The sequence below is a fragment of the Leopardus geoffroyi genome, chromosome B1, assembly GCF_018350155.1.
Source record: "Leopardus geoffroyi isolate Oge1 chromosome B1, O.geoffroyi_Oge1_pat1.0, whole genome shotgun sequence".
NCBI lineage: Eukaryota > Metazoa > Chordata > Mammalia > Carnivora > Felidae > Leopardus > Leopardus geoffroyi.
In genome coordinates this window covers 85,190,187-85,211,182 of record NC_059327.1, presented here as the reverse complement: position 1 = coordinate 85,211,182, position 20,996 = coordinate 85,190,187, and the positions used below count along the sequence as shown (strand labels likewise).

Below are 20,996 nucleotides of genomic sequence, written 5' to 3'. Positions count from 1 at the left end.
CTCTGTCTCAAAAATAAATAAACGTTAAAAAAAAATTAAAAAAAAAAAGAAATAGAAATCAAGAAAAGAAAACCATTTACAACTGCATCAAAAAGAATAAAATACCAAGGAATAAATGTAACCAAGTAGGTGAAAGACCTGTACATTGAAAATTATAAGACACGGATAAAAGCAATTGAAGACACAAATAAATGGAAAGATATTCCATGTTCATAGATTGGAATAATTCAATATTATTAAAAATCCATACAATCCAAAGCAATCTACATTTTCAATATAATCCCTATCAAAATTCCACTATCAATTTTCAAAGAAATAGAACAAATAATCCCAAAATTTTTATGGATCCAAACACACACACACACACACACACACACACACACACACACACACAAACCACAAATAGCCAAAGCAATCTTGAGAAAGAACAAAGCTGGAAGTATCATGTCCCTTGATTTCAAATTATACTTCAAAGCTACAACAGTTAAAACAGTATCGTGCTGGCATAAAAACAGACACACATAGATCAGTGGAACAAAATAAAGAGCCCAGAAATAAACCCATGCATATATGGTCAATCAATCTACAACAAAGGAGGCAAGAACACACAATGGGGAAAGGACAGTCTCTGCAATAAATGGTGTTGGGAAAACTGGACAGCCAAAGAATAAAAAGTCTACCCCAATCTTACACCATACACAAAAATTAACTCAAAATGGATTAAAGACTTAAATATAATACCTGAAACCATAAATTTCCTAGAAGAAAACATAGGCAGTTAAGCTCCTTGACATAGGTCTTGGCAATGGTTTTTTGAATCTGACACCAAAAGCAAAAGCAACAAAACAAAAATAAACAAGTAGGAAAAAAATAAACAAGTGGGACTGTAACAAACTAAAAAGCTTCTGCAGAACAAAGGAAACCACAACAAAATGAAAAGGCAACCTACAGAATGAGAGAAGATATTTGCAAGTCATATACCTGATAAAGGACTAATATCCAAAATATATAAAGAATTCATACAACTTGATAGCAAAAAAAAAATCCAATTAAAACATGGGCTAAAGATCCAAATAAACATTTTTCTAAAGAAGACAATACAGATGCCCAACAAATACATGAAAGGATGCTCAACATCACTGATCATCAGAAACATGCAAGTTGAAACCACAATGAAATATCAATTCACACCTGTTAAAATGGCTTTTCTCAAAAATACAAGACACATCAAAGTGTTGGAGAGGATGTGGAGGAAAGGGAACCCTGTGCCCTGTTGGTGGGAAGGTAAATTGTTGCAGCCACTGTGGAAAACAGTATGAAGGTTCCTCATAAGATTGAAAATGGAACTACCATATGATCCAGCAGTTCAACTTCTGGGTATTTATCTGAAGAAAACAAAAACATTAACTCAAAAAGATAGATGCACCTCCATATTTATTGCAACGTTATTTATAATAGTCAAGTGTCTGTCAATGGATGAATGGATAAAGAAATGTGGTGTACCTTCTTTCTCTCTCTCTCCCTCTCTCTCTCTCTCTCTCTCTCTCTCTCTCACACACACACACACACACACACACACAATGGAATATTACTCAGCACTAAAAAGAATGAAATCTCACCATTTGCGACAACATGGATGAACCTGGAGGGCATTATACTAAGTTAAATAAGTCAGAGAAAGATAAAATACTGTATGATCTCTCTTATGCATGAAATCTAAAAACAAAGACAACAACAACCACAAGACAAGCTCATAGATACAGAAAACAGATTGCTGGTTGCCAGTGGTGAATGGGAAACATGGGTGAGGGGGTCAAAAGGTAGAAAGAAAGAAAGGAAGAAAGACAAAGAATTTTGGTACTGCTTAGCTAGTATCATTCCAATGAATTGAAAACCACTGATTTCATGTTGATCTTGTATCCAGACATCTAAAAATTATTTTATTTGTTCTAATACATTTTCACAAATGCACAATTATTGGTAAAAAAAATATTCCTTGCTAATATTTTTGCCCAAACTGAATGTTAAGACTTCAGATAAAAGTATTAAAACACTTACAAAAGCGTTTCCTAACTTAAATCAGAAAAATGTAAATTAAAACAGTAAGTTCATTTTTGCTGATAATTTGCATTTATTTATTTAAAAAAAATTTAAATGTTTATTTTTGAGAAGGGGACAGAGCGTGAGTGGGGGAGAGGGAGAGGGAGAGGGAGACACAGAATCTGAAGCAGGCCCCAGGCTCTAAGCTGTCAGCGCAGAGCCGGCTGCAGGGCTTGAACCCACAAACTGCGAGAGCATGACCTGAGCTGAAGTCAGATGCTTAACTGATTGAGCCACCCAGGCTCCCCAAATTTGCATTCATTTTTAAATTTGATAATAGGTCGTGCTGGCTATGGCATAAACACTTACATATGTTTGGTGAGAAGATAAATTGGTCAGTCTAACCTTTTGTGAGAGCAATATGGCAGAGTGAATCAATATTGAAATGAATAATCCCTTTTAGCCTGTAAAAAAGAATCCAGTTTATACTTAGGTCTTTCAAGTGAGAATATTAAAAGAAACATTAAACTATTAAAAGAAATATTAAAAGAAAAATTAAATATATTATAAGAAAATATTAAAAGAAAATGGGACACAAAACAAAATATTCAGAATACTACCTGGCACATTAACAACTAGAGTGTCATAGGGTTGTTTTTTTTTTAATTACTTGTTTACATATGGGTGAAGTTAAAAGCATTTTAACACCTGGCACAGTGTGGGCACTGTCGGATAAGTATGGAGGCCAGCTCTAAACAATGAGCGCAACCTTATAGGCTCAGTATTCACCCTGTTTTACTGTTCTATGTCCCAAGTGAATTTGAGACACACTGGAGGGCAGAGTTAAAGTATTTCTGTCTCCAAAACCTAGTAGAGTACCTGGAATAGGATATACTTTCAGTACTGTTTGTTGAAAAAATGAATTCTGAAAGTCCGTTTTCCCCGTCATGATTTCTTGCAAGTGAGCGTTCTGAGGTAGAGCTTACTCAGGAAGCACTTTCCTTAATTCTTATGGGTTCTAAAATGTAAAAGAATTGTCTTCTTCTGGGGGTCGGTGGGTCCTGACGAGAACATTAGGAGCATTGATGAGTCCATGACCTGCCTAGATTGCCTGGTAGACACCGCATAGGGCCATTCCTTCTCTGCAAATCTCATTTTGGGAACATCAGTTCATGGAACTGAGCACAAGCATTACTCGGTTAGAATGGCCATAATGGCAGTGGTGATGGCACTTACAGAACGTTGACTGAGCCCAGACAGTGTCATGGATGTTGCATAGGAGAAATGTATTCCACTCCTACCTGGAGGACAAAAGAAACCTAAATTGCTCTTGCTGATTTCTTATAGGATTTTGTTTGTCTAGCTGCTCCTAAAATCAGGTGAATTTAACCAGAACTTTGCCAGAATCTTGACTGTCATGTCTTTGAAAAATTCACGGATATCATTGACTTCTTTTGTGCATTATCTTTTGCCCAAATGCCATGACTTTGGTCCAGTAACTAGCAACCCAGGCATTCAATGTATCATGAGATTTCTCTACATTTTCTACTGTACTATATTACGCAAAGTAGTAGGTGTAACTTCTATCCCTGTTAGTGAAAAAATTGTTGACACAGTGGCACTTTAGTGTCGTGTGGAAGGTGTATTTCTTAGTTATACATGAGAAAATCTGAAGAGTATTTCTGTATGTTGTTAAAGAGATTCCAAAAATGATACCAGAACTCACTGGAATGCTGAATTCTGAGGAAAAAGTAGGAAAATTATATGGGCCAGACATGCATCCTATTGGTGAGGTATTTTTCTTTTTTTTTTACATTTTACTTATTTTTGAGAGAGAGAGAGGGAAAGGGGGGGGAGAGAGAGAGAGAGAGAGAGAGAGAGAGAGAGCACGCAAGTGGGGGAGAGGCAGAGAGAGAGGGAGACGCAGAATCCGAAGCAGGCTCCAGGCTCTGAGCTGTCAGCACAGAGCCCGATGTGGGGCTCGAACTCACAAACCACAAGATCATGATCTGAGCCGAAGTCGGACGCTTAACTGACTGAGCCACCCACGCGCCCTGTGAGGTGTTGTAAATAAAGAATTGACAGGCTGATTGGAAGATGCACAGTCCATACTGTGTAGAGGTTAAAAGCATAGGCTGGGGCATAAAGCACGTTTCATTTTTAATCTTCGCCAACAGTCCTGGGATAACCCTGAACCTCTCTGAGCCTTAGTTTCTTTGTCTGTAAAATGAGGATAATAATAGTACCCATCTGAGGCACTCTTTAATACTATTCATCCATTATGCTACCTTTGCATCTTTCAAGCACATGGGATGATTATAGGCTCTCCTGTTGGTAGCTGTGGCTATGTGACTAATTCTGGCCAATAAGGTAAAAAAAGAAATAGAAGATTTCACTTCAGGCCATGCGATTTAATTACTGACTTGTCAAAGTTAACAGTGTTTGAGGTGGTGACTGCTTTGTTACCTGACAGCCATGAGCAGACATTCCTTGTTGATGCACAGATAAACACAAAACATGAGAAATCTTTGTTGTGTTAAGCCACGGAGAGTTGGGAGGATTGTTGTTGTTGTTGTTGTTGTTGCTGCAGCAGCAAAACCTAGATCCTGACTAGTAAAATACCTTACCAGGTTGTCGTAAGGATTAAGTATTTGTTTGTAAAGTGCTTGGCTACTAAGTGTTCAGTGGATAATGGTGCCATTAACTATTTTTTTTAAATGTTTATTTATTTATTTTGAGAGAAAGAGAGCTGAGTAGGGGAGAGGCAGAGAGAGAGGGAGGGAGAGAATCCCAAGCAGGCTCTGTGCTATCAGCGCAGAGCTCGATGCGGGGTTCCATCTCACAAACCATGAGATCATGACCTGAGCTGAAATCAAGAGTTGGACGCTTAGTTGACTGAGTTACCCAGATGCCCCAACTATTTTAAGTGATGTTAGTACAACATATAAAGTGATGGACCATAAAGAGATACAAGTAAAAGTATCACAGAATTTGAGGAAGGAAGCAGGTCCTTTGTGAGGAAATTTGGGAGCTACAGGATGGGGAGAACTTTGAAGTGTGGAGACCCAAGGAAAGAATCTAAGGAGAAGGAATTTACATGAGTAAAGACAGCTCTAGTCTCATGATTTGGATGAGAAACTCAGTTGGGTTGAAAGCTAGACTATTTAAAAAGTAAGAACAGGAAATAAAGCTGGAATGGATGGATCCAAATCAGTATTTTGAAATAATCTGGATGGACTGAGTAGCAAAGAGGTATGAACAATGAGGAAAAAGCCATGGACCTGAGCTAGATGTCCCTCATTCCTTGTGATGATGGGCTTCTCGTCATCAAGTTATTTCCTTCTACTGTCTCCGTTTTCTAATGTCTCCTATACATAAAGTCCTTGTAGTGGTGACAATGTGGGCATGGTGTTGATCAGGCCAGTTAAGCAGACACCAGCCCCTCCCTACTGTAACCCTATCCAACTGGCCTAGAGCCTCACTGTGGGGGTAATTCTGCCATTGGGCTTGGTCTGAAATGTTTTGGCCAATTATGAGAAATTGCATTTCCCTGATTCCCCCCTATTTAGGTTATGCAAACATCATTTAAAACAAAAAAGAAGAGAAAAGGAAAAGGGAAAAAGAGCTATCACACAGAATCAGCAGTAACCATATTCTGGCTATTGTTTAAAAACAGAATTACTTTGTTTTGGCAAGCTAATATGCTATGCTAGCAGTTTTACCTGATGGAGGGGGGAAAAAAAAAGAATGCAGTGAAATAAATTATTGCTCACCTTACCAGCACCAGCACTGGCCTCCTATGAACAAGGCTGACCTGTTTTCAGGGACACAAAACTAAACTTGGAATCAGTGTGGAGAGAGTAAAATCCTTAAAGCTAGCTTACATTGGATTTGGTTTCTTTGGGATGCTCAGGCATTTGGCCTAGAGTGAGATGGGGGTTTCTGGGGATAGACTTTATCAAACCATATTCCAAGAGCTGAGCATTCAACAGAGCATCCTTGCGTGACGGGGGGGTGGGGTTGGGTGGGTAAAGGTGTCAAATGCAGCTTTACAGGGGAAAGAACCAAGCCTGAGAAGTCAGAGAACTTGGCTTTGCTCTGGGCTCTGACCAGCCTCTCTGAGTTAACAGGTTTCTTTCAGTAAAATAAAGGAGCCGTAATGATACCTGCTCTACCTTTATTATAGGTTGTTGTGAGATACAAATTAGACATTATATGTAACAGTAGAGTGCTTTACAATGTTCAAGTATTATAATAAACAGCTACTTAATTTCATCTAGTTGTCTGTACCATCAGGTTTAAATAGCATTAAAGAAAAACCAATAAACTTCAAATATTAAGGAATGGTATAAGATCCTCTGGCTACTACACTCAATTTCTTTTTTAGCTACAATGGAAGAAATTTATCCTTTGGGAATGCAAGTTACAAGGGAATTTCAGACCCTCATTTTATAGGTGTTTCATTTCTTTGGGTTCTGGTAGAGGGAAGCTCTGTGATTAAAACTTGACCCTGGTCTAATTATATAATTTGGCTGGAGCAGGAAAGCTGGTTGGCATTCATCCTGTGTGTCCAGTTGATTAATATAACTGGGGATCAGGACATTTGAAGTCAGAATGCCATATTTAAGAAGGTTATTACAGTTCAAGACTTCTTTCCTAAGGCAGCATTCGCTCTGTTGAAAATACAACAGAAAATAACCCACCAGACATCATTTATCAGCACTGCTATTTCCTTTCATGTTTCCTTCCTTTAATCCCTTAGATTAAGTGATAATTTTTGGCAGTGTATACAGATAGACCCAAAAGAATCAAAGAAAAAACTTATTAGAAAACACCATCAACAAACTTGGAATTTAGATTTTAATTTTGACTAATGTACAAAATGAACTACATTTGTTAAAAAGACCACAATGTAGCTTCTTTGGTATTTAAAACATTTTTTCCCATTATTTTATGTTTATTTTTTTTAAGTGTTTTTTTAACGTTTATTTATTGTTGAGACAGACAGAGCGTGAGCTGGGGAGGGGCAGAGTGAGAGGGAGACACAGAATCTGAAGCAGGCTCCAGGCTCTGAGCTGTCAACACAGAGCCAGACGCAGGGCTTGAACTCACAAACTATGAGATCATGACGCAAGCTGAAGTCGGACGCTCAACTGACTGAGCCACCCAGGCACCCCTATTTTTTTCCATTATTTTAAATGAAGGTATAGATTTAAAAATATATATATATTTATTTTTTGAGAGAGAGACAGAGAGAGTGAGCAGGGGAGGGGCAGAGAGAGAGGGAGAGAGAGAATTCCAAGCAGGCTTCACACAGTCAGCACGAAGCCTGATGAGGGGCTCGAACTCACGAACTGTGATATTATTACCTGAGCTGAAACCAAGAATCAGACACTTTTAACCAACTGAGCCACCCGGGCACCCCTAAAGGTATAGATCTTAAGCAAGCTTGATGGTTTACTGAGTAGGTATATGTTTATGTACAAACACCCACTGTTTCCATCACCCCATACTTCTCTCCTCTCCTTACCAGTGAATACCCACTCCTTGCCATGAAGCCACCATTATGACTTCTGTCACCACAGGTTAGCTTTGCCTATGACTGAATTTCATATAAATGGAATCATAAAGTAGGTATTTATTTTTGCCTGGCTTCTTTTGCTTAACATGGTATTTTCATATTTATCTATGCTTTGATATATATCAATAGCTTGTTTCTTGTTTCTTCTTATTATTAATATTCCATTGCATGTATGTACCAAATTAATCTATAGATTTTCCTCTTGCTAGTTGTTTTCATTTTTTGCCCATTATGAATAAACACGCTATGACCATTCTTGTACAAGTCGTTCTGTGAATGTACACATTCATTCTCTTGGAGATGTATCCAAGAGTAGAATTGCTAGATTAGAGGGTAGTATGCATTTAACTTTCACAGAAACTGTCAAACACATTTCCAAAGCAACTGTGCCATTTTATTTTATTTTATTTTATTTTAATTTTTTTTCAACGTTTATTTATTTTTGGGACAGAGAGAGACAGAGCATGAATGGGGGAGGGGCAGAGAGAGAGGGAGACACAGAATCAGAAACAGGCTCCAGGCTCTGAGCCATCAGTCCAGAGCCCGACGCGGGGCTCGAACTCACGGACTGCGAGATCGTGACCTGGCTGAAGTCGGACGCTTAACCGACTGCGCCACCAGGCGCCCCAACTATGCCATTTTAAACTCCCACCACACTATCTAACTTGTAATTTGGCAGAGTGTGTAAATTGATATTCCTGAAAAAATAGTTTTGTAAACAATAGTTTTCATACACAATGACTAATGAGTGAGATGCTTTATACCTACATAAATTTCAGATAAATTTGAAAAATAATTAATTGATCAGTTATCTTATTTCTTGGTAGGGAAGCATTAAAGAGATCAGCAACCAGATGAAAATTCATAACTTTTATAATGTGCTTTTTTGGTTAATCAAAAAGGATTATAAAAACAAAATAAAAATAGAGAAAAAGCACTATGTACTAAAAGTATGAAAACAAATATTAAAACTACTTAATATCGCATTTTACCAATTCTAGGCCATACCATTTCCTCCCCCACATTTTAACATCTCTGATATTATGAACCATCTTATAGCCAATGACAATTTACATTAGATATGATTTATGAGTTTAGTTAACAACAGTGGACTAAGTATGAAGTACCGTGGTAGGTCACAGTAACATCTCAGAGAAATCAAAGATGTGGGAACTAAAACTAAGCACTGTCTTTATATGTGGCTATCAGATGAGGAAGATGCTTACACCATGGTACTTCATGGTTCCAAAGGTTCGCTAACATAAGCATGCCCACCTCTGCTGGTGGGGAGTAAATTGTTACCACCATTTAGGAAAGCAGTTCGACAAAACTTATCAAGATCCTTCAAAATCACTTTGACTCCGTAAATTGACTTTTAAGAATGTATCCTAAGGGACAAATACAGAAATAGTATATATAAACAATTAAAATGGTCGTGATTTCATAATGATGAAAACTGAAAGCAATTTATTTGCTGAACAACAGGGGACAATTAAATAAACTCCAACAACGGACTATATTGTGCAACCACTAAAGTATTTTTAAAAAATTTCTAAAGTTATAGAAAAATGCTTATTTATTTATTTATTTATTTATTTATTTTCAGGAGTAGAATTTAGTGATTCATCACTTACATATAATACCCAGTGCTCATCCCAGCAAGTACCCTCCTTAATGCCCATCACCCATTTAGCCCATCCCCCACCAATGCTTACTTTTTAATGTCAAATAAGAAAGTAGAAAAAAATTATATTAATGGTCTGGTTCTACAAGATTTACCAATATACATGCGATGTTTATATATATCCATTAGAAAAATTTAATATACTAATATGAATAATGATTATTTCTGGGTGGTGAGATTATTTTTGTTTACTTTATACTTTTCCCTATTTTCAAAATTTCCCACAATTAGCAATAAAACCTTGAAGTTATTTTTAAAATCACATGTATAAAGAGTTAGCTGTGAAAATGATGACTAATAATCTAATTTGCATAACATGGGCATGAAAGAATAAGTCAAACCTCATGAAAATCAGCCAACATTCATCACTCTTTTCACAAATAAGGAACCTGGAAAAAAATCTGTTCCTAATCAAGCATATATATCGGTCACGGCAGGATAAAGTCAGGACAGACCATTGCTGCCTGTCCAGAAATTACCCCTTTGTTTTCCACTTCATGAATTATAGGACTCATAGTCAGAATCCTGATCACATTACAGAGTTTTATAGGTTTTTTTTTTTTTTTTTTACTCATAAACAGTTTGGAATTTTCTGTTCACATGGACATTCAGTACACTTGACTCATCTTACAATCAGACTGATCCCTGGGGTTAAAAACCTTAAGGGAACTACTATCTATTTTCAGTGCTTTCGGTAAAACTTGATTATGATTTTTAAAGTTTTCAAATGTTAAAATGATGTTCATTTTTTATAGGAGATTAGAACGATTTCTTATGTTGTTCATTATGGTCTTGTAGTATCTTGCAGGGGGAGTGAATGAGAGACCCTGTGCCCCCTAAAAAGACAAGTTTATCATGAATATCAGGGTTGAACTGTGGTATTGCTCTGGGCTGTCATCCAAGATCTGGACTTCACATCAAGAGTTTCAGGAGAAGCAGGGAAGGCTATGAAACGCCCAGGTGGATCTGGTTGGAAGCATCCAATGAAAACAAGGATATTCTCTGAGACATAGTGAACAGTTTCCCATTGGATGAAAGCCACTGTTTGTTTAGCAAGGCACTTTGGTGTAGGCACTGTGCTTACACCTCCATTAGCTCAGTACATCTTATTAATTTGATTTTAAGGAGGCTGGGCCTTGCCAGGCAAGTACTCTAGGAGCCTTAGGATACGTGTTTTTTTCAGACAGCTTTACAAATGGATCCCTCTACTCTTAGCCATGTACTTTATTCTAGATGTCTCCCAGAGCTGCTTCCCTGGCAGAAGAAAATGTCACCTGTCCTAGGTCACAGGAGTTAATGGATTATAGTATTTGAGGAGCCAATAATTAGGTCCATGTTACAAATATGTCAGTTACATCAGCTGAGAAAGGGAAGCAGCTGGCTGTTGGATTGGTTAGATGGACAGAGTGGACAATGATCATCTCGTCAGTTGTTGACACATGTAACAGGCCTTTCAAAGAACTCATCAAAACTAGTAAAACAAATGTCAGCTTTGACTTTTCAACTGACCTCAAAAGCATTCCTTTTCCAAATCTCCAGGCCTCACCCTTTTAGGTTCTATCTGCCTCAGATACTGAAATGTCACCAGAAATTCTTTTGTAAGTTAGAGTATCAATTCGCAAATATAAGCTTCATTTGTCCTTCACTATAAATCTGTTCTATACTCTAACAGTAACCACTTATTCTGTTTTTGATCTATAATTTGGCATATTATTGTGTTTAAATCTCCATTTCATCACTTTCAAAACAAATGCTGTTACTCGTGTTCTGATCTTTGTAAAAATGTAGACTTAAGTTTCAAAAAAAAAAAAAAAAAGGCAGTATGATAAATTCTATGTCCCCAACTAGTCTCATTCCTAAAATGGATAGAAGAGGAAACGTGGCATATTTTACCACCCAGAATCCAACAATCATCTTTCCAAAATGGAACTTTGCCTAGGTGAGCCAAAGCTGGTCCTCAAGGTGTTTGTTTATTTGTTTTGTGATTAAATCTGTTTCAGTGCTTGAAATCTGTTTCTTCTGTTATGGTTTTTGAGCAACAGTGCAATACCTGCATGATTTTTTCCTATTACTTAGAATCAAAATGCAAAGATATGCACATGTTTTAAATATAAACAATTACAGATGTATCTACCAATCACCAGCTGGTATGGGTGGCCATTTTCAACTGTTGCAAATGCTGTCTCATGCTGGGTTTACTTCCCGAATCTCTCCTGACTCCAGTTCGGGCCCCCAGAATTTCTTACCTTGACTTTGCAATAGTCTCTTAACTGGTCCTCAGACTCCTGTCAGATCCCTCTGAGTTATACTCCACATAGTGCCAGCATGCAATGTAAACAGCAAAAGCTGAACCCAGCAAGCCCCTCAGCCCCTGGCTATAATCCAGATGGGCATTCGGGTCCAATGATCTAGGCCTGCCTGCCTCTCCACCATCATCCCCGACTCCTGCACTATAATCTGTCAACTATAGGTTGCATCAGTTAGTTATCTTTGCTTGAGACATTCTTACCTCTTATTAGAAAACTCCTTCAGTAAAGCTTCATGGGCAACAATTAGGCAATTTGAATTCATAACCCCAGAAACAAGGAAATAATCTGAAATATCAACCAAGGTCTACACACATAACTATTTATAACTGTGTTATTTATTATAGCAAAAAATATGTATGTGTGGGGGACAGCTTAAATGTCTAAAAATAGTCAAATAAATGATGACATATGAGACATTATATGTTAATTGAAAATGATGTTGATAAAGTTTTACAAACATGGAAAATGTTTATCCTAGAAACGACTTAAGGTGACTTAGGAGATGCAGATATTCAAAAAGGTGCCGTAAATGAAAAAGAAGAAATTAAAACAAGAATGGAGACATAAAATGGTCAAGGATAAAGCTAAAAAATCCCTTTTGGCTAGGGGTGGGCCACAAATTTGGCTCTTGGCCTTCTACCGACAAACAGAAAAAATCTGGATGGTATCATAATTCATTACCCACAATATAAAAACATTCCTTTGCTTGGAAGAAGTGTGGTTATTCTGTACATGAGCTGTTCTGGCAAAGCCCCATGAAGAAGTCATAGAATAAAATCCTAACAAGAGACACAACGGCAAGTTTCTGAAGATTGCTTTTTACAGCAACCAATCCCTGATAAAAATGCTGGCAATTGCACCAGCCAACTCCATTCTCCCTGAGGAGCTAATATGTGTAATAGGGCAGGATTTCTGGTTTTCTGGATTTCTGTGAACCTACCTTATTACAGATGTATATTCAGAGAAACAAAAGGACTGAATTATGTTTCAATAAATCTTCCCAAAGAGTAGACTTTTTAAAAAATCACACTTTTGATACATTTAATGAGTTTAAAGTTGTACTTGCTAAAAAAGTACCTGGAGTCCAGCTAATCTAGCTGGATAATTAAAAATAGACTTATCAGAATGAATAATTAAGGGGCAGGAGTTGAAGCAGGAAGATTAGTGAGAAAGCTACTACAGAAAGCCAGGAAAGAATGGATGGTGGTAATGATGTTAGTAATGGTAACAGGAGCACTTATAGTCCTAATCATAATAAAAGTAACATCATATTAGTATTGTAATAATAGTAACAAGAATAATAATAGCAACAATGATAATAATCATTCTTTGTTAGGTTTTAAATTGAATATGTAAAAATTGATTATTAGTTAGCCAACTTTAAGTTAAATTAGATGCTTACATCAAAATCTAGGTTTCTTCATTGACATTTTCTTTATAATAAAGGTCAAGGCTAAATTAAAAATACAACACACACACACACACACACACACACACACACACACACACAAAACCCTCCAGACTAGGGGAATGGGGAGTTAACATTTAATGGTTACAGAGTTTTAGTTTGAGAAAATGAAGTTTTGGAAAAGGGCAGTAGTGGTGATCATACAACAATGTGAATGTACTTAATGCCACTGAATTACAAACTTAAAACATGGTTAAAAAGGTCAATTTTATGTTACGTATCTTTTATCCCCCCAACCCTTTCCAGAATTATCTGATCTAACAGGTAACCCTGCTCGGGACAAAAATGACATCCTGTTGTGAAGAACCAGGAGCCTGGACAAGCCCTGGACCCACAGGCCACTCATTGACCTTGACTCAGGGGGTGCTCAGAGCAGCCCTGCCTGCTGCTCTCCTTCAGACACTGGAAGCTGGCTTGAAGCTTCAACACTAAACAGTATAAGCGCAACACTTCCCAACCAGAACTATCTTGGGATAGGTGTTACAACTAAGTTGCTTTCCTTATCCAACCACTAACCCCTGCTCTAAAATATCAAAATCAAAGACCTCAGTAAGAGCACAGGTAGTAGTGACTGCCTCCTACAGTGTCCTCCAGGAAACACTGTTTACAAAATGTGACTATATGAGGGAATTTGTTGCATGGGAACTCTGTTTATGAGCAAGGTAAAAGTGGGGGCATATCTACCAAAGATGATAATTTAGTTTGAGAGGATGTTATCTGTAATCCAACTGTCATGACAGGGAGCCAGCAGGGCATGCTGCTTCCACGGGTCACTTCTGCATAACCCAACGATATCATCTCTATGTGAAAAACTGCTTTTGTCTGTTTTCTTTAAGTGGGGTGGGATGGTGAGACGCGAAGAGCTCATCAACAGGTTATTAAGAAACAAGCTAACGGGAGCCAGGACACCTTCCTGTTTAACGTCAGTAGAATATTCTGACTGGCCTGTGAAAACATCTGGACTCTTGAGGAGCAGGTTCTAAATAAGCACCAACATGCCAGGGGCTTTGGTTGGTTTATTTAATTTAGAGTTTGATCAGCTTCTGCCTACAGAGTCAGAGGCCAAAGGAAAGTCAAAATGAGCCACTAATAATCTAGAACCATTTCTAACATATTCTTAGAATATTAAGTGAAAAGAGCAGGATAATAAACGATGTTGACAGTAGTGTCTCAAACTTGAAAAAATAGGCATGGCAAATCAAAGCAAGGAAATATACACAAATATTAGCAGTTGTTATCTGCTAACGCTGAGGGAGTCAGATAATTAAATATTTATGCAGTATACCAATCTTCTATAATGAAGATGTAATAGACAAAGCAAACTGCTGTTAGTGTGAAAATGTACTTTTTTTGTGGAGCCTTTCTTGTGCCTAGCTTTGCTTCCTCCAACTTTTTAAAATCCATCTTGCTTCGGTTGTTGTACGCATCGCTCTGAATTGTGATTGCTTGTTTAAACTCACATCTCTCTCTTCCACACTAGACTGATTTCCTTTAGGGCAGAGATCATGCCAGAGTTTTCAACTCTGGTACTTCACACCATGCCTGGCACACGGCGGCCACAAAATAAATGTCTATTGTTTCAAATGAAGCATTCAGGCCCTTTAAAATTGTTCCTACAACATACAAGAGTTCCCAAAGTCAAAGGAAAAGACAGTAGCAGACACTAATACCCTCCTAAATTAATGATAATGCTGTAGGGATCCATCAGAGAAAGGAAATAATTCTACAGGCACCTAGGGAAAGGATGCATATATTCCTTTCTTTCTTTCGTTCTTCTTCTTCTTTTTTTTAATGGCAGACTTTCGCCCTGCCCAAGGAGGTCAGATTCTTTTTGAGCCGGAGTGTTTGAAACTGGGTAGCTAAATAGACTGAAATGGTTAACTACTGAAGAAAAGGAACACCGTAGGATAAAAGCCATGGGAAGAATCTGAGAGCCCAACTTATTCTCTGGACAAGAGAAGACAATAACATTTCAATTCAGTGCTTCAATAAAATATCTTCTGTAGCTAAAAATCATAATCACAAGTACAAATCTGACTCGCCAAAACCAGCCCTAAAGTAAACTGTAATGTAGATTTCGGCATATAGATGCTGTAAGCAAAATCAAAGTTCTTTGGAAAACATCCTAGTGGTGTATTAGGATCAAACCCAAACCACAAAAGTTGGACCTGTCTGACCCTGAGGTGCTTTGTGTGCTGCTGTGGATGTGCATGCCTGTCTGGCCCCACAGGGAGCCTCGTCTGTGCATGTGCTGGAGAAGGCCCCTGGGGGAAAATGGTAAGTGCATATGTGCATGACTTAACTTCAGTAATCGCCGTGACTACAAATAAGGAAGGGAGATCATTTATTAATTCATCCTAATTTGTGCAAGGGTTTCCAAAAGACACAAACAAGAGAATGACTCTGAAAAAATCATGGTACAAGAATATCCTGGAGTGATTTGGAAAGATACCGTAAGTGACCCCAATAGAGAAGTGATGTACCTGGTGTGTCAGAAGTTAGGAGGCTGCAGAAAAGAGTATAAAAGAAGAAAGACAAAATCTAGATTTTTTTTTTTTGAAACTGTTTATACTCCGAGGGGATGCAAAAAATTCTGTGGGTGAGTCAGCCTGGAAATAATGAGAAAGAGAGTCTATAAAGTTCATAGGAGCTAGGGCTTAATCATACCCCAGAGGAAATTATGTAGCAAAAAGCAAATGCCAGTGCATTTGTTTGATAACATCCATTAGCGCAGACTGTCTGGCAGAAACAAGCAACAGGCATCAAAATATCTCGACTTTAAAGTCAGCATGGAAAAAATGGATGAGCTCTTCACAGAGTAAATATATATGGCTCATCTAAGATCAAACGATAAGGAACTCTAACCTGTACTTGGTAATTCTCAATGTTATTTTGTTATTTAAAGCAGGGCGCACAATAAGGAAATAAAAGCAGATGGACAATAAGAAGCTTGAAGCAGAAAGAATCAAGGAATGAGCTGAGAACCAAATAATAATGCAAAAATGAAGAGTTTCAGGCCAAACTGAACTGGCCTAGGGCAAGGGCTAGTATAAATATAAGTGAAGTTCCTAAAGTTTTATTTTTTTTTTTTGTAAATATTAAAATGCTATTTCCTTGGTTAGTATTTCCAAAAATTATACTGTAGGAGATAGATCTGGAATAGTACATAATGACAATCTAAACACTGCTAAAGCAATGTAATTTGTCATAATTAAGAACTGAAATCAGCCAATGTTCCACAACAAGCGCATGGTAAATTGAATTGTGGTACATCTATGGCTTGGATATTATGCAGCTTCTAGTTAATTCTACGCAGTAACATGGAATATACATGACAGAGCTCTAGATGAAGAAGTCACTTTATACAATATGGATTACAGAGCTAAAGTAATGCTATATATAGTTTTTAAAACAGATTTTCTTAATTACATTTATATTCTCAAGAAAAAGTTTCAATTCAACTTAAATTTGCTTTGATATTTTTTTTAGTAGTACCCTCATAGAGCTCTAAACATACACCAAGCAGAAGCAAAGCATGTTCCTCGCTTCTATGAGGCTTTATGAAACCCTTAGTAAAATATTGCAGACATAAAAAAATGCTACCTCTGGAGCAGCATCTCTGTAGCTGACACACCGCCTGCCATTCTTTGCCAGTGTTTCTAGAAGTCACCAAGTAAATACCAAGTGTAATGTCTGAAGAGAGAATTGATACATTCCCTCATAGGAAGACCCATCGAGTCTTCATGTGTCCCAGTTTATGATTTTGCCATAAAGACAGTCAAGCATCTATAAACTAGGGAAAGTGAATCCCCAGGGAAGGCTTTGGCTAGGGCCAGCACAGTGTACTTTTCTCCAGGCCCTTTCCTGATGATCAATGTGCCTAAAAGCATTTCAGAAGAGATCCATTCCCCTTGGGAGTTTCTGCATTTATTTGCATACCCTGTCCTTTTTTTTTACACTTCTTTGTCATTTGGGGATTATTAAACTAATTCCTTTACAGGCATATTTTATTTCTTTTGTATTTCTAAAAAACAGTTTTTAAAGGTGCCCTGATTTATATCTTTGTGTATTTTATCTACTTTATTTACTTAAACACTCTTAAGAATTTTTAAAGCTAATCTTTCTAAGTGAAGAGCCTTTCTTCAAGGGATAATTTTTTTATTTCTAGGATACTTCACAGATGCAACAACAACACTAAAAAAGCTGTTTAATTATAGGAAGACAGCTTTTATGCAGTCTTGAAGTATTTTATTTCATTGGAGTATTTAAACTTATTTAATTTTAGCCATATAAAAAATTCAAATACCTTAACAGTGAATTTCAATTAGGGAGAAGGATTAGGGTTATACAAGAAATCACTTGGGGAGTTCTTGCAACTAGACCTGTTGGCATTTCCAAATTCTAGGAGTTTCGGAGTGACTGTCACATTCCCTTCCTGCTGGTAAAACAAACAAAACAAACAAACAAAAAATCCAAAAAAAACAAAAACAAGGGAAATGGAATATGCCTTTGACTTCCCAGGTACTCCTGACCATATTCTGGCTGTTGATCCCTTCATGAGTATTCACAGCATACTTTTTTTTTTTTTTTTTAATTTTTTTTTTTCAACGTTTATTTATTTTTGGGACAGAGAGAGACAGAGCATGAACGGGGGAGGGGCAGAGAGAGAGGGAGACACAGAATCGGAAACAGGCTCCAGGCCCTGAGCCATCAGCCCAGAGCCTGACGCGGGGCTCGAACTCACGGACCGCGAGATCGTGACCTGGCTGACGTCAGACGCTTAACCGACTGCGCCACCCAGGCGCCCCTTCACAGCATACTTTTAAGAGTTCATTAATTATATTAAAACAGCACTTGTGAAAGTGGGAACTGATTCTAAATACCACAGTTTTGTTGTTATAGAAAGCTCTTACTTGGAGCCATATCATCAAATTGTGTATCATGAGGTTCTAATGAATAGCAGTACTCATCCTTTGGCGCAAGGAAGATCAGAAAAATATTTATTTCACAAGAAAGAATGTTTTCAAGGGGAACGGTCACACAAAAAGAACAAGGTTTTTGATTGTTTGATACTTAAACCCGGAAATGGTTGTGCAGACTGACCTTGCTGGGCTAGGCCATGCAGGTCTGAGCCAGGGAGGTCAGCAGGCACTCGGCATGCACACCCCATTCAAAAGCAGGCAGCCCAGTGACTCACCGGCAGGGCAAGATCCGTACAACGTCGTTGGGCTTGTACCCTTCAATGCAAACTGCACAGTTATCAAAATCGGGCTCTGTTTCCTGTAACAGAGAAAATACAGATGAGCCTACTTGTGTAGCTTCAGCTCTTGGGGAAATACCCAAACAAGCAAGGAGAGCTTGCTTGGAGCAAGGCTTTCAATGGCCCAGCTGCCATTTTCTTAATCAAAAATTGCTCCGTTTCCATTCCTTCCAACCTCCACTTTTTGTTTCTGGGTTCCAATGCAAGTGCTTTTGTACGGTTTTTTTCTGAACGTTTTTTTAATGTATCGTTACTAATTATGCTATTTATTGTAATTGTGAGAAAGCAATTTTTAAAAATACCATCACTGAGAATGCTATTTATTATAATTAGAGGTGACATCAAAAGCTCAAGGATGAGAAATAGCGTTTAGGGAGAACTGTCTGAACGATATTTCATCTATCACCTCCTTGGGAATCTTATGTACACAACTCCAGAACAATGGATTTAACTTTTTATTCAAGTATATAAATCTCTTTCAATACCCCATTGTATATGACTTATGTGGTGGTCCCTGTTCTTTTATTCTTCTGTTTGAGGGGAAAAAGTAATGAAAACATATATTTTAAGTTTAGTAATGAATTAAATGAATTTCATCTTATTAGGCTCAATAGCATTTTTATATAGTTGAAAAACAGCAGCATGTAGTGAGACAAATCAATTATTCAGACTAAAGACAATACATGTAAGAGTTGAGAATCCCTTACAATGGCCCAAGGAGCCCCAAATACATGTACTGCAATCCGCTGCTCTATAATTTCTTCTGGGGAGAAGAGAGACCTTTAGAAGTCTGTGGGCCTGGACTATACTGTTTTATTGTTCCTCCTCAAGATATGCTTCTGCTTTTGCTATGGTCATTGCAGCAGTATTTACAATAGCCAAGATATAGAAGCAACCCAAGTGTCCATTGATAGATGACTGGATAATGAAGATGTGGTGTATATATATGTGTACACACACACACACACATAATGGAATATTACTCAGTTATAAAAAAGAATGAAATCTTGCCATTTGTGATTGCATGGATGGATCTAGAGAATATAATGCTAAGTGAAATAAGTCTGTCAGAGAAAGACAAACACCATATGATTCTACTCATCGGTGGAATCTAAGAAACAAATGAACAAAGAAAAAAAAAAAAAGGAAACAAAACAACCAACAAAACCCAAACTCTTAAATACAGAGAACCAACTGGTAGTTGTCAGAGGGGAAGTGGGTGAGGGGACAGGTCAAACAAATAAGGGTGATTAGGAGTACACTTATCTTTTTTTTTTTTTTTTTGATGTTTATTTTTGAAGGAGAGAGAGACAGAGCGTGAGTGGGGGAGAGGCAGAGAGAGAGGAAGACACAGAATCTGAAGCAGGCTCCAGGCTCTGAACTGTCAGCACAGAGCCCGAATGGGGCTCAAACCCGTAAACCATGAGATCATGACCTGAGCCAAAGTCGGAGGCTCAACGAACTGAGCTGCCCAGGCGCCCCAGGAGTACACTTATCTTGATGAGCACTGAGAAATGTATAGAAATGTTGGGTCATTAGGTCATACACCTGAAACTACTGTATAACACTGTATGTTAATTATAGTGAATTTAAAAAAGATATGCTTTTGCTCTTGGCCTTATGTCATCATTCTACAGCTAGGGAGGCTGCTGCAATGACTTTGGGGTTCTAGGTGCTAGAGTCAGAGGGACTGAATATGCTTTCTGTATTAACTGCAGACATCAGTGGAGGACATCACTCATCATATAACACTGTCCTCTTTGCAAGGATTTATGGACAAATATTCTCAAGTTGGAACACCAGGGACAACCATTTGGTTTTTACCTTGTGGGACACCAGGATAAGGTAATTAGATATTGCTTGAATATGTTTTCCTTCTTTGCCTTGGCTCCTGGAAAGTCCCAACCTAAATTTGGGATCCATTTCTGTTACACAGTTCAGGTAATATATTTGTGTACAAATTGCATCCTACCTCCATCTATTTTTCCTATACTTACTTTTCAATTTCTTATATATTCTGTCCAACGACTTTGTTGTTCTATTGCCTGTATCTTATTAACTGTTTTAAATTATATTAATAAAGATGGGTATAATAACAGACTTACAGGAGAGCTATTGTCACGTATCCCCTTTTCCCACCCTTCCCTCTCTTCTACCCTGGCTGCCAGAAAAGTCAGGAACTGTTTTAAGATAGCCCCTTACCAAAAAAGAAAAGAGGCTGTTACCTTGTCGCCCTTCTTGATGGTTCTGACCTGGAGCTTGCTGATCGCTTTCTTTGCTGCATCTCCCAGTCGGCGCTGAAAAACCAAAAGCTGCTTGTGAGTAATAAAGATGTGTAATTCTTGACCTTGTTTCTGATGGCATTTAATAAACCAGGCCAGCTATCTCTGAAATCATGAACAAGTGGCATGAGTGCTTATGACAATGGCTGGAAGAGATGGGATAGTCACATTTGTGCAAAGTGGTTCTAGTAATTGAGGTCTATTAAAGAGCTGTGTCATTGAGAGAAGCTCTTTTTTTTTTAATTTTTTTTAACGTTTATTTATTTTTGAGACAGAGAGAGACAGAGCATGAACGGGGGAGGGGCAGAGAGAGAGGGAGACACAGAATCGGAAGCAGGCTCCAGGCTCTGAGCCATCAGCCCAGAGCCCGAC

General features: G+C 37.9%; 1 protein-coding gene across 3 annotated transcripts in view; it reads right to left on the bottom strand.

Moving 5' to 3' along the window:
• RNF150 (ring finger protein 150) overlaps window positions 1–20,996 on the bottom strand; it is a 295,154-nt gene that overhangs the window by 93,490 nt on the left and 180,668 nt on the right. For all 3 annotated transcript variants that reach the window (XM_045466965.1, XM_045466957.1, XM_045466951.1), the window contains exons 3-4: window positions 20,568–20,639; window positions 18,280–18,362 (exon numbers count right to left, since the gene is read on the bottom strand). In XM_045466965.1, coding sequence (XP_045322921.1) covers window positions 18,280–18,362; window positions 20,568–20,639 — 155 coding nt within the window. The remainder of the gene's footprint in view (window positions 1–18,279; window positions 18,363–20,567; window positions 20,640–20,996) is intronic.